The sequence below is a fragment of the Vipera berus genome (assembly GCF_964194415.1).
Source record: "Vipera berus genome assembly, chromosome: 1".
NCBI lineage: Eukaryota > Metazoa > Chordata > Lepidosauria > Squamata > Viperidae > Vipera > Vipera berus.
In genome coordinates, this window is record NC_138202.1 from 319,087,754 (window position 1) to 319,102,888 (window position 15,135).

General features: G+C 38.2%; 1 protein-coding gene across 3 annotated transcripts in view; it reads left to right on the top strand.

Annotated features, from left to right (window-relative positions):
• Window positions 1-15,135, top strand: part of TTC7A (tetratricopeptide repeat domain 7A) — a 180,076-nt gene that overhangs the window by 9,824 nt on the left and 155,117 nt on the right. For all 3 annotated transcript variants that reach the window (XM_081328349.1, XM_081328351.1, XM_081328350.1), the window contains exons 4-6: window positions 4,882-5,012; window positions 6,788-6,909; window positions 9,013-9,091. In XM_081328349.1, the coding sequence (XP_081184475.1) occupies window positions 4,882-5,012; window positions 6,788-6,909; window positions 9,013-9,091 (332 nt within the window). The remainder of the gene's footprint in view (window positions 1-4,881; window positions 5,013-6,787; window positions 6,910-9,012; window positions 9,092-15,135) is intronic.

Below are 15,135 nucleotides of genomic sequence, written 5' to 3' on the forward strand. Positions count from 1 at the left end.
AGTAGTCTGTTATTCCTTTTCTATGGTTCCCTACTAAAATTTCCAGAAATTACAAATATAACATGTATCTGACCTGTATGATCCTAAAAAGTATCTCTTAGTAGAATATGAACAAACTACTTGTCAAGGGAGCAATATGAGAATGAAGAGACTGTATCCATCAGCCAATGTGTGAGCAACTCATTTAAGTGAATCTAGATTATTAATAATATTCACTTAGGATTTAGTGCAAATCCACTAAATATTTGCCAGTAGGTATATACTGATTTTGTTTTTTTTCCTGACAGCTATGTTGATTTTGATATATATTGCAAAACCAGATAGAGGCTAAATCATAAGTGTTTGGTTTTGGTCTGAGAGTGTTGCATGAATCCAGTCATAATGGTTTAGTGTGTTATACACTCATGGCTTTGCACCCAATCAACTGCACCAAAAGTGCTTTTCAAAAGGCAACTGGACTTCATTTTTTTTCTTCTTGAAAACATTTCACTTCTTATCCAAGAAGCTTGTGGCTGAATGGTGGGGAATGGAAGGATTTATATTCCTTACCAGTCATCTAGTTGTTAGCACTCTGAAGGTCGGTCATTAGATCTCTGAGAATTGTTGAGGCCACTTGGAGGTTTATCTGTATTTTCAGGGTCATCTGAATCAGAGTTCAAATGGGTGTGGAACCTTCTGGAGACTGCTGAAAGAACTATGCTGTAGGATAGGTAGTGTTCATATCCCCCCATTTGAAAGAGGGCTGTTCAATTTTAATATAGGTGACCTTTTTGACCCCTCATACAAACCAGTGGTCCTTTCTGTCCAGAATGTGAACTTTGCTGTTTTCCAAGACTCTTTTGAAGACACCAAAGAGCAGTAGAAGCACTAGCCTTGACTATGAATGTGCAAAGTCAAGGCCATGCTTTAATATTTATTTCCCTCTGCAGAAGCCACAGCTGGCTTATGATGGTTATGGTTATGATGTCACTGGACCGGAGGTAGCTAAATGTTTCAATCTCTTTTTAGAAGGTTTTGAAGTAAAACAGATATCTTAAGATTTGTGGAGGTGTGAACCATGCATGTTGCCTTTTAGAACTCAAGTGGGAGGAAGTTGTGGTTTGGTAGGAAAAGAAGGTTTTTTTTTTCCTTTTTAATGAATGAAAGAAATACTTAACCCTCTGCAAATGTTAGGGCATCTGTTATTCTCTTAAATCTCTTACCCAAAAATGAACAAAAGAATAAAACAAAAATTCACTATATACTCAAACCAAGGGAACTCTGGGTGCTTGGAGCCACATTTGGCCCTGGAGCTTCCCATCCCTGTCTTAAGACTTAAAACTGTCAACTAGGTCTTGGTTTTTACCCATAGCAGCAGTTTTTAGATTGAGTTTGTTTGGCTGTCCTGATTAGACCCTATAATACTTCTGAAGGAGTGCTACATTCTGACCACAATAACAAGCAAGCAGTGGAAAATGTACCTCATCTCTTGGGGGAGGCACAGGTGCTGCATGTTGTTATTAAAGATTTGGTTCCTTAAGCCAGCCTATTGCCCTTTATAGAATGGATTCTAGCTGAGATGCAGGCTTTTGCCTTATTTCATGCAGTCTCTCTAAGCAATCTCTTCTGCCTTTTGGCTTTACACAATACTGGAACATAACCCCTAGATCAATTTCCCTCAACAGAATACAGCAGTCCTTAAGAAAACCAAGCATAATTGCACCAGGACCTAAAGCATTTGTCCCATCCTTGAGTTGATAGAAAACTATATTGATCTACTTTGCACTGGCCAAGTTTTACTGTGCTTCAGCAGTGAGAAACTGTCCTTATAAATTCAATGTGGGGCAGTTTCAAGGCAGTGATTGGTGGGTTTCTCAGGTTCCTTTCCCCTTACGCCCATTGTTACTTCTTGGTAGGAAAAGTAGGCACCCACTTTTCTTTTCTCCATAGGATTATTGATTTCCTGAACAAAAACACCTCTGCATGACGTTTGGGAGAAATCCACGATGTAGATTAACTTGATTGCCTTCTTCTCATTACCCTGGCAACCCCACTAACTGATCAGCCAGAATCCCCCCCACCCACAAGTTTATTAGATAACTATAAAAAGAGTACAGGAGGGATACAGTTTAGTCCCATTTTACAGTGAATCACTGCAGTTGGTTAGTTAGTAACTAAGTGAATCTGGCTTCCCCATTGACTTTACTTGTCAGAAGGTCGCAAAAGGTGATCGATCCCCTGACCTTGGGACGCTGCAACCATCATAAGTATGAGTCATTTGCCAAGCATCTGAATTTTGATCACATGATCATGGGGATGCTGTCGCTGTCATGTGAAAAACAGTCATAAGTCACTTTTTCCAGTGCCATTGTAACTTTGAACAGTCACAAAATGAATTGTTGTAATGCAAGGACTAGCTGTATTTTGTTTGGTATGGCTTTTAATGGACTGCTTTTGCCAGGGGTTTTCACTTCTAATGTTGGGTGGGGGTGGGGGGTGGGAGGCAGAGAGAGGCAGAGAGGGAGAGAGAGAGAGGGAGAGAGAGAGAGAGAGGGAGAGAGAGAGAGAGAGAGAGAGAGAGAGAGAGAGAGAGAGAGAGATGACACACATGATTTTAATCTTTGAAGTTAAGACTGCATTAATGGGCAAAGTTCAGGTTTGGTAATAATAGCAGTAATAAATTGGACGGGCTTTTCCATTCCCCTCTGTACATTCTGTTCCAATTTCCAGGCTGACTGTGTAGGCATGTTGAAGAAAAAAATAACCTGGTGTGTGGAGGTACAGTATAAGGTAGCTAAGGACAAAATAGATAGGAACAGAGAGAAGGAACTCAGGAAATTGCTACATCTGAATAAGACCTTTTAATCTCTGAAGCTCACTTTTATCTATAATGAGTGGCTGTATTTGTACAGAGGATGAGAGAAGGATTTTTTCAGGTTTACTTGGAGGTGCCAGGAATTCCACTGGGGACTTTCTGTCTGCAAAGGTACCTTTACATAACTTCTACTTAAAGAGAGGAAAAGGAAAATAAGAATGTGACATAAGGATTGAATGGAGAAATACAGAATCCTAATTAGAGAGGCAGAAAAAGATGGTATTAAAATTGACCTTATTTGTGGAACTGAGCCTGTCCCAATCTTACGTATTTGTGTATATATTTATCTATAATAATTTTAGGGACGTGGTGGCTCAGTGGGTTAGGACGCTGAGCTTGTCGATCAGATGGTCAGCAGTTTGGTGGGTCCAATCCCAGGTGCCGCGTAACAGAGTGAGCGCCTGTTACTCGTCCCAGCTTCTGCCAACCTAGCAGTTCGAAAGCACGTAAAAATGCAAGTAGAAAAATAGGGACCATTCCGGTGGGAAGGTAACAGTGTTCCATGCGCCTTTGGCATCTAGTCATGCCGGCCACATGACCACGGAGACGTCCTCGGACAAGCGCTGGCTCTTCGGCTTTGAAACGGAGATGAGCACCAGCCCCTAGAGTTGGAAATGACAAGCACGCATGTGCGGGGGAACCTTTACCTTTACATAATAATTTTATGGACAGTAGCCAGATTCCACATGTATATGTACATAAGAAGCTGGTTTAAATTATTAGGATGAATGAATGCTATATTGGATATAATGAATATATTCAGTATATGCAGTATAATATAATACAACATACAATATAATGAATATAATGCCATCAATATCTAGTGGGCTTTCAACTATATCTGAAGGGGAAGGGAGATCGACAACCACATTTAAGCATAAGCCCAAAGGCATTAAATCTTACAAATCAGCAAGTGATAAAGAAGGAGTGCTCAGAAATACACTACTAGGAGATGCAACAGGCAAACCTAAGAAGGCTCAATTGCTTATTCACAGAGTAGGAAGAACAAACCAGGAGAACTTGAAATCCTAGTATGGATGGTGGTGGTGGACTATGACATTATTGGTGTGATTGAAACCTGGGGGGATAGAACTCATAGTTGAAATACAATACCGGAAGAATATAATTTTTTTTAACAGATAAACAAAGAACAACCACCTTAAAGCTCATTTGTCTGGGATAGCCTGAGGATTCTTATCCTCAGCAAAGGGTTGGATTAGAAGACCTCCAAAGTCTTTATAACCCCATGATTCTCTCTCTCTCTCTCTCTCTCTCTCTCTCTCTCTCTCTCTCTCTCTCTCTCTCTCTCTCTCTCTCTCTCTCTCTGTGTGTGTGTGTGTGTGTGTGTGTATGTATTATGTATGTAAACAAGACAACATGCTGTAGAGAGGGTTTTTTAATATTTGTTTTCTGCAAAACTAGGGAAAATAGAGAGCTTTACAGTGTACATACTGTAGCTTCTTGCTGCAATTCTGTTACTAATCTGAAAACTTTGCTCACCACCCCCTTTTGATTTTAAAAATATCCTTGCATATTGCTCATATTTCTCATATGGATGCAAACATATCTATTTAGCTACATGGTAGCTAGAAGGTTAATCCCCCCCTTTTCAAAAAAAACATCATGGAAAGGGAATCAGTGGCAATAAACTAGCTACAATATAAAAGATACTACTCTTCCTGAAGCTGAAGCAATCTATGCTCTTGGAATTCAAGACCAACCCCAAAGACCACACAACAGTCCTTTATTTGCTTACATCTAACCATGGACAGAACCTTGCCAGACTATAGCTACAACCTTCTAACCTACTAAATACAGCCTGAGAGATTCTAGGGTGTGGTTGTCCTGAAGCTCTCCCCCTTTAAATCAGGATATAAGATTTAAATTCACTCCAGTAAATAGCCTCCAGCTAGGTTAGACTTCTCTAGGTAGTGAAGATTATGGGGATGGTTGCACAAAGTGAGAACTAATTGATAGTTAGTGCTTTTCAGCATGGCATTGAAGAGACACTGTTGCTGTTTTCACAGGCTTGGCACTGGAACGTTCGCCCAATTCCTTTGCTTCCCAAATCCGGCTGTCAGAAAGAGACGAGGAAGTCATGATTTGCTTTGAAAGGGCATGTGTAATCGCTCAGATTTTCCTGCAAGAACTGGAGAAGGTAAATTAAGAGTCAGCTCTATATCCCTGTTATATTACTGTTTAACTTGTTTTCCACTAAACAAAAGCCAGAAAATGTGCTAAATTATAGACTCTGGGATCATGCCTGATGCTCATTTTTATTCTGCTTTCCCTCCAATATGCTCGAGATGCTGTTGTCTTTTGCTCACCTATTACTTTTCTGAGGTGGTTAAGTCCACATAGCCCAAGACTTCATGCACCTGGCTGAATGGGAATTTGAATCAGATCCCTGTATGTAATTTTATATTTTAGCACCACATTTTGCCAGCTTTTTGAATACTGAATTACAGAACACAGGTTTGAAAATCACTAAAATACCACAGATAAATACGTAAAATTAATAACAGAACAGAACAGAATAGAATAAATTTATTGTCACTTTAAAGATTCTGAGGAAAATTGCCAGATTTTGAATAATGTGTGCTATATCAGTTGTGGTTTATGCAAAACCGTATTATATGCTTTTACTGTATTTATCTAAAATGAAGACTATTTTTTTTGTCTACAGTCAATTTACCTTTAAAATGGGAAGGTCATTTTGCTCAATTACAAATTTGATAATGGGTGCATCCCAAGTTTCCCTTTTATTTTGTATGTTGGGGTCAGGAACCATCTTAAATTCAAGGTTATTTTACATTTGGGTAAAGAAAAGTCTTCAAGTCATGCTCAATTCCTGGTCCACCCATGGTATTTTCTTGGCAACAGTATAGAAGTGGGTTTGCCATAATCTTCTAGGATGTTTCAACTCTTGCATTTAGCAGCATCCCATTTAGCTACTGAGTAGGTTTGATGCTCTTTAGCTTTTTTGTGATCAACCAAGGTTGATGTGCATCCTCAAAAGGGACATCAGTACAGGGAACTATTGACTAAATGTGCATCTTTACATTATTATGCAAATACAGTAGCTTACGTAAAATATGGGAAGATTTAATTGTAACTGACACAGTTTGACATCATTGCAAATTGCTGCAGATGTCATTATGAAATCTAGTTGTTAAAGATGGTAATCTGATTACAGACAATCGAATAATCTAGCAGGTCTGTTCAGTAGTTTGGATTTGAAGATGCTTTGGACTGTATATGCGACTAATGTAAGACCCACTGTCAGTGCCTTAAAGCAAATCCATGTTTTCCTGAGATCACACTAACAGCTGTGCTGGAAAAAAAATGCAGCAGCTTTTAGGAGTTTCCCAGAGGTGCTGTGCGAATAGCCTCATGCACTCCAAGTCACTCTTTTCCCCTTCAAAAATTTTTTTTTCCCTTCAAGTCACTGCACAGTCCTAATTTGGGGCTCATAGAAGGGCAGGTATTGATTTGTAATCCATCCGGTTTATGGGATCCAGTACTCAGATGCTTAACCACTTTTCTGTTTTTTCAGTTTTAATTAAACCATAGAAAGGAAAGAGCTATTGAGTCTTTAATGGGCTACCACTTGTGGTTTTAGCTGTTCTTTTGTTTATAGTTTGTGACTCTTAAATTATGTAGACCTGCTTAGTATATTACCAGAAATACAGAGGGAAATATAAGGATCTTTCTCTGGTGATCCTTATGAAACCAGCACAAAAAAATGGCCAAACTATAAAGGAATAACAAGTGTAATTCAAAGCAAATTTCAAATTATCTTTACCCCATCCTCTTTCCCTTATATTAGTCATTTTCCCTGACCTTTGGAGGAAGAATAGAATAAGCATTAAGCAAAGTTATTGTTCATATTTATCTGTCATCTCTCTCCCTATCTCTCTCTTCCATTACCAGAGGTTTAATAATACACATACAAGAAGCATAAAAGGCAGTCAGATGTCTTCCTTGGATTTTGAACTCCCTTACTTTCTGGAAGCAGCTCTACAGAGTGCATATGTGGCTCATTTAAAGAGAGGGTAGGTATATAATAAACAGGATTTCACATAAAAAGCTTTGGATATAGTTCTGTTCAAAACTACCAGTAGGTAAAAAGATACAAGCAAGAACTGATTGAAATTGTACAATGTTGACATACTTATGAAATAAGGAGATGTTGAAGTAAGGTCCTTCACTTGTCCATATTTTGATTGAGTAGCAGGAATGGATTTTCTAGTCTTACCCTTGACTAGTTCGTTTAATGACTGTTCAAAGTTACAACAGCACTGAAAAAGTGACTTATGACCATTTTTCACACTTACAACCTTTGCAGCATCCCCATGATCATGTGATCAAAATTCAGATCAAAATTCAGACGCTTGGCAACTGGTTCATATTTATGACTGTTGCTGTGTCCCAAGGTCATGTGATCACCTTTTGCGACCTTCTGACAAGCAAAGTCAATGGGGAAGCCACATTCACTTAACAACTGGGTTACTAACTAATCAACTGCAGTGATTCACTTAACTGTGGCAAGCAAGGTCATAAAATGGGACTAAACTCACGTAAAAATTATCTCACTTAATAACAGAAATTTTGAGGTTAATTATTGTCGTTAAGTCGAGGACTACCTGTATTTGTTTTCAGCATTAATGAAAAAGGTGCCCTGGAAGCAAACAGGTTATACATGCATAAAGCTAATTGCTAATTTTGGTTTAGTGGGTTTGTTTGAATACCCCTAAAATCTGTGTTCAATTGATAAAAAGATGTACCACTAAGAATACATTATCAAACTTCATTTAATCACCAAAAAGGAACAATTAATTGTTAGGAGAGGTATCATTCTAGGATTCTTAATTACAAGAAATTTTAGTTGTAATTCTCTCCCCAGTGTTTTAATACAGAGAATCAATGTAGGACGAAAAAAAGTAGATTGGATTGGATCTGTTTTTTTCTCTGCCACAAGAGGGTGCAGACAGATCTCTTCATAAGCCAAGTAAACAAAATGTGGAAAGTGAAGTGGGTCACTTGATGTTCTTATTAGATGAGTGATTTCTAAATGTGGTATGATTAGAGAAATGATTTTGTTTCTTAAGTTAAGAGATGAAGTATGTAGAGTTCTAAGTGCAACAAATCCTTACAGGCTGTGATGTGATTTCAGGGAGTAAAATTTTCTGGTATGTGAGTTATGCGTCTGTGTGCATCTGTTTCCTTTCAGATAGGCACTTCAATTTTTTTGACATCTCAAGTGCACATTTCTTGATGTAAAATAAAATATTAACTGGTTTTCAGATTGAAACAGGAGGAACTTCCATAGAGAGCCCATGGTTTCTAGAGGTCTGCTATGTAGTTTACAGAATCCTTGATAAAAGGATAATCAGCTTCTGCTTAAATACATTCAGTGAAATAGTGTTTATCAAAGCAGCACAAGATACAGCTCTTAATACTAGGAAGTTTCTCCTTTTTATAGCTAAAATCTGTGTGAGATGGACCATAAGTCATGGGGAAAAGTGGGTTTACTGTCAACAAAACTAATTTACAACATATCCTAAATTCAGGGGAAAAATGTACAGATTCTCTGATTCAGGAATGGGTAGCCAATCTAAGGACAGTAGTTGAAGACTGTGGCACAGTTATTCTGTAATAATAAATAGAGATATATGTTAGGCTAAGCATTAAACTAGGTTTAATATATTTTTTAAAATGTCTCCAAACTAAGCTGGGGTAAAAACTGGTTTCACTATTATATTCTACCTTAGTCCAAGAGCTGAACATAAAGTAACATGCTTTGTCTGCCATGTTTTTTCCTCAGCATTATCCCGTGCAATAGGTTAGGGTGACATATGAATCCACAGTACTACACCTCTGTTCTAACCACTCTTTTAGCCAGGTACAATGGGAGAAGGCACTGCCTTCTGATAAACTTTAAGTATGAAGTGCAAGTTCTTCTTATCAGTCACCATCTGGGAAAGTATTCTTTGAAGGTTTGCTGACTTGCTTTATTACTATTAACCCAACCTACGTATAAGTGTGCATATATATGTATGCATATATGTATGAATGTACATATATTTAATATAAGAGAGATTCTTTTGTTGTTCATAATTCATGGACAATTCAGCCTTTGATTTTTTTTTCTTTAGCAACATTATTCAAGGAATAAGGAATCTAAGAGAATTGTTAAGGACCATGGAAACAAAGGCTACCCAGAGCTTCAGAATGGTAAGCTCAATTCCCTGGATTCCACATTAGCTCTCTTGGCAGAAGGCTGTAAACCAACCTTCCTTCCTTCCTTCCTTCCTTCCTTCCTTCCTTCCTTCCTTCCTTCCTTCCTTCCTTCCTTCCTTCCTTCCTCCTTTTTACCATGTAAGCCTGGTGTTGCAATTCTGAGTTAACTAACTGGTTAATATGGTCAAATGGAATTTAACATACCTAACTTTGGTAGTTTCTTCTACTACAGAAGACTATTATAAAATCTAGGTGGGAGAAAATTATATAATTCTGCCTAATGTAAACTTTTTTTAAAAATTGTCTTGCCACATGGGTCTTAGTTACATTTCTGTAGAAACAGCACACTAATAGACAGAGATGAAAGGAAGAGCTGGAAAGAAAGAGGTTCAAAAGTTGCATTTGAACAGATTGGATCAGAGGTTTGGAATTTGAGTTGACCTGGAATGGAGCAAGGTTCATTTTAGAGAGTTTCAGGGTTCTTCTTTCCTCCAAGAGCTATTTCAGTCAGATTTTATGTGTTTCTGGGAACTTTTTCAACAGCATCAGCAACAGCAGCTACAAATGACAGGAACTGCAAGAAATATAGTCCCATAGTTTTAGCAACTACTGGTATGCTGAGTGCCATTTTTAGCATTCAAAGATGCTGCACCCACATCCAGATTACTGCATAGTGTGACCATTTATAACCATTTGCATGTCAAAATATTAGTGTAAATTTTTGCAGTATCAAAAGAATAAAGCATGGAGCCTGCATTCAGTCTGTTTCAAAACATGATGGCATATTAGAAAAGACCCACTTACTCTGAAACTAAAAACTATTCTATTTCAGATTAACAATCATATAAGCTTGTATATATAAGGGAAAATCATTATGGCTTTTTCCCTCTGTTGATTGATGCAGTTATTGAAAATTGTTTATATATATAAATTTTAAAAATGCCCAACACCAAACAACTGGGGTGCTTTACACTATGAAAAAATTACAACAATAAAATTAAAGAAGAAAGAGATGTGTGCCCATGAAAAATAACCGTGCAAAACAAACCCAAATCTTATATAGGGGTTCATCACCCAAGATGAGCAAAAATGGAACCTCATCAGGGTGGGAGCTGTATGGCTGTTGGGGTGGGTGGGGGTGGGGGATACTATTCTAGAGGGCAGATACTGTAGTAGAAAAGGCGTTCTTCATCCAATTAGATCACACTGTTTAATTGAATGGGCAGAAATTAATGGAGATAGCTGGTTCTTCAAGTAACCAGGCTCTATGTCATATAGGTTCTATATGATAGCAAGTATCTTGAATTGTACCTGGAAGCTAACTGGCTCATGAAGCAGAGTTGTCATATAAGCACATTACTGTAGCTTATGAGTGATTTTTAAGGGTGTTCCATATATACCTGATTGCTCCATTTTTTGAGGGGGGGGGGAGAGAAGTGCAGAGTGATACAAAAACACAAGAAAAAAATATTTACAATCTCATCATAGGGAGATTCTGTATGGAGCAAACCTGTGGGTGATTCTTATTTTCCCTTTGATCCAGAGAATTCTGAGGAGCTGATGGCTCCTCTTGTTGCTGTGATAGTTGGCTTTGCTATAGTGGAACTATCTTCAGTCCCCCATTGCTTCTCTGGAAGTCCACAATAATCCATTCTTGAGTAGTTTAGGGAATGAGTGCCTGTCCAAGGACCCTGCTGATGAAGGAACAGGTGCAGATGACATACTAGATAGATCTGTGCAAAATCCCTCTTGGCCAAAGCTGTTACCTGCTCTTCAAGCAGAAGTTGGGACTCCAAGATGTCTCTAGATTGTGCAACAGTCTTGAATGGAGTAATGCAGCTTCATCCAAGACTAAAGATGGAGACTCTTGAGACCAGAGGCCTGAAATACTCATAGCTACTTGGTCTTATCAGGATTGAGTCTAAGTTTACTCCTCCTCATCCAGGCCTGCAAAGCCTCCAGACACTGGGACACTGCATCAGCATCACTTGCAAGATATATAATTGGGTATCATCTGCAGAATGATAATAGTGGACCCTGAACCAATGGCTGACCTCACCCATTAGTTTCATGTAAAAGTTGAGCAGGTGGAGAGAAAGTGTCAAGCACCCTACCAGCAAGGGACCATATATTTGATTTCTTCTCTCCATCAGTGCAGATTGGCCTCAGTGAAAGGAGAACCAGAACAACACCACAGTGTGGTGTCCCTCTGTCTCAGTCCCTTTATTCTGTACAGAAGGACATCATGGGTAGTGATATTGAACTCTATTTCTTATAGAGTTCTCTGGAGGTCTTATCAGACCACCTTCTCAACAACCTTCCCTAAAAAGATGAAAATTGTCCAGGATCATTAGGTCCAGTGATAGCTTCTTGCAGGGACAGAGTACCAACACTCCTTCAGAGCTGAAAGGCCACCCCCTTTCTTCAGATTATATAAGTTGCTGTGTATTATATTGTTGCTTGAATGATGAGACGAGGCGAGTGAGTTCAGTCAGGAACATTCTTTATTTGCTTGCAGGAACTGAACTGAGGAACAGGGCTGTGAATGTAGCTATTTATACCCTGGCCTCTAGGTGGCGGCCAGTAGGTTTGAAGCAACCTATTGCCACCCTAGAGGTAGCCAATGGCAGCGCTGGAGACGGGTTGTCTGAGGAGCTGGGAGCTGTTAGCCAGCTCCCTGCTTAAACAACCTTCCAGCATTACAACCCCACGTGGTACACTCTGTAAAACAAGGCCCAATACATTACATAAGTTTTATTAGTTTATAGTATACAATACAATGAAAATACGAAAGTAAATTGCAGGAAAGATACAGAAGGGAAAAGGGAATAGAAAAGTGAGGGAAGGGGGAAAAAAGAAGAAAAAAGGCTTTGAATTCCGACTTCCTTTGGTGTAGTAAAATAGAATTTCAACATCAGACCTCAACCTTTTACTTTTACAAAATAACATAAACTAGCCATTTTGATATCAGGTCTATCTAATTGGTAAAACCCAAAATCAAAGTTTCATTTTTTCCCACCTCAAGCACAAAGACCAGAAGTGGTTTCCACGTAGCAATAAAAGTATTAGAGTTCTTTTCTTGAATCAGTACAGTCAATTTAGCCATCTCTGCTTGCTCCATCAGTTTTTACAGCCATTCCTCTGTTGTGGGAATCAGTGTAGTCTTCCATTTCTGAGCGTAGAGCACTCTTGCTGCTATCAACATATATAACATCAAAGTTCCATATTTGTTTTCAAAATCTTTGTCCATTAGCCCCCAAAGAAAAGTCTCTGGATTTCTTTCTATATTCACCTTAAGAATTTTCTTTGTTATCATATGAATCCTGCTCAAATATTTTATTGCTTTATCACACGTCCACCATAGGTGGTAGAAGTTCCCCCTCTTTACACTTACATTTCCAACATTCATTTGAAATGCCTTTATACATTTTTGATAACTTATCTGGTGTTAAATACTAATGGTACATTATCTTATAAAATTTTTCTTTTAGTTTATAGTTTTATGTAAATTTTAATCCTTTATTCCACATATTTTCCCGTTGTTCAAGCATTATATTATACCCAAAATTCCTTGCCCACTGAATCATGCAATGTTTTACTTGTTCATTTTCCAGATTTAACTTCAATAACATTTTATAAACTTTAGCAATAATATGTTCATCACTACCACACAGTAGGATTTCTAATTCATTTTTAACAAAGCTAAACCCATGATTCTTTATATCTAGTTTAAATCTTTCTTTCAGTTGCACGTATGTAAACCAGTGGCTGGCATGACCTTCTGATTCTAGTTCCTCTTTAGATTTGAGGGTAGACTCGCCCAAGTTAAAAGATAATATTTTACCATGTCCACCAATTTGACCTCATCGCCATCTCTTTTCTAAAAAAGGCTTCTCGTGGGAAAACCCAAAGTGGCACCTTAATAGAGAACCTTGTTTTGTATTTATTCCAAACTCTCAAAATGGCACGCCTGATAAAATGATTATTAAAAACAACATTTACTTTAACTTTATCATACCACAAATAACTGTACCAACCAAACCTTAATTCATGGCCTTTTAGGTCCAATAAACTCTTATTTTGAAGGTTCACCCATTCTTTTAGCCAAAGCAAGCAACAAGCATTAAAGTACAGTTTCAAATCAGATAACCCCAAACCTCCTCTTTCCTTAGCATCTTGCAATAGTTTATATCTAATTCTTGGTATTCCCCCCCCCCCACACACACACCATACAAAGTTTGAAATATCTCTCTGCCATTGTTTAAATGGAATGTCAGTTGCAAGTATTGGTAATGTTTGAAACAGGAAATGCATCTTTGGTAAAACAGAAATTCTACCCAATAGTGATAAATGCAGTTTGTCCCATCTTAGTAAACCATTTTTAATACCATTCCAGAGAGGCACATAATTATTTTTGAACAAGCTTGTGTTTGAATTTGTTAACATAGTTCACCTTTTTTCTCAACTCAACTCAACCAGACTTTTTATATCACCATACTGTGAGGTCATATTCTTAATCAACATTGATGTTTTCTGCTTGTTAATTTTAAAACTGGCCAAGGACCCAAACTCATTTAGTTTCCTCATAAAATATTCTATATTATTTTTTGGTTCTTGCAGAAAAATCACCAAATAATCAGCAAAGGCCTTCAATTTATAAACTTCCTTTTTAACATTTGTACCTTTTATTTTCTTATCTTGCCTGATATCTCTATTCAGGATTCCAAAACCAGGATAAACAGCAGTGGAGACAATGGGCATCCTTGCCTTGTACCCTTTCTGATTTCACATGTTCAAAACCATTCTCACATTGTTCCTTAGCTGTCTTTTTGGCAGACAGGAGCCTGCTTGATCATTAATATATACCTGTAAAACTTTTCTTAGTCTTTCTGCCAAAATTGCAGTGAATAGTTTATAATCCTCATTTAATAATGAAATTGGTCTATAATTCTTTGTCATCATGGTATCCTGACCCTCTTTCGGAAGTAACACAATATTAGCTTCTGTCCAGGTTGGGGGTATCTTTCCTCCCTGTAATATAGCATTCATTCCATCCTTTAATGCAGCTTAGCACCGTGTTGGCTTTTTTGGCAGCTGCAGCACACTGCTGGCTCATATTTAAGTGATTGTCCACTAGGACTTCAAGATCCCTCTCATAGCTACTACTATTGAGAGAGGTACTACCTATACCAGGGGTAGGCAACCTTGGCTCTTTTATGACTCGTGGACTTCAACTCCCAGAATTCCTGAGCCAGTTATGCTGGCTCAGGAATTCTGGGAATTGAAGTCCACGAGTCATAAAAGAGCCAAGGTTGCCTACCCCTGGCCTATACTGTACCTGTGTATTTGGTTTTTCTTGCCTAAATGTAGAACCTTACTTTTTTCACCATTGAATTTCATTTTGTTAGATAACACCCAATGTTCAAGTCTGTCAAGTTCTTTCTGTATCTTAAGCCTATCTTTTGGAGTGTTGGCTATTCCTGCCAGCTTGTTGTCATCTATAGATTTGATGAGTTCCCCATCTATCCCCTCATCCAAATCATTGATGAAGATGTTGAAGAGAACTGGTCCTAAAACAGTGCCTTGGGGCATCCCACTGCATATTTCCTTCCATGTAGATGCAGTTCCATTGAGGACACATTGAGTTGGTCAACCAATTAGGAATCCATCTGATGGTGATGCTGTCTAACCCACATATTTCTATCTTATCAAGTAGTAGGTTGTGGTCTACTTTATCAAATGCCTTACTGAAGTCCAAGTAAATTATACCCACAGCATTCCTCTTGTCCGCTAATTTTGTCACCTTGTCAAAGAATGCAATAAGATTTGTCTGGCATGATCTGTTTTTGACAAACCCATGTTGGCTTTTGGGTTATGACATTTTTTGCCTCTAGGTATTCACTGATTTGTTGCTTGATTATCTTTTCCAGAATCTTCCCAGATATTGAGGTCAGGCTGATAGGTCTGTAGTTTCCCGGATCTATTTTTTTCCCCTTTTCTGAAGATCAGAACTACATCAGCTCTTTTCCAGTCCTCCA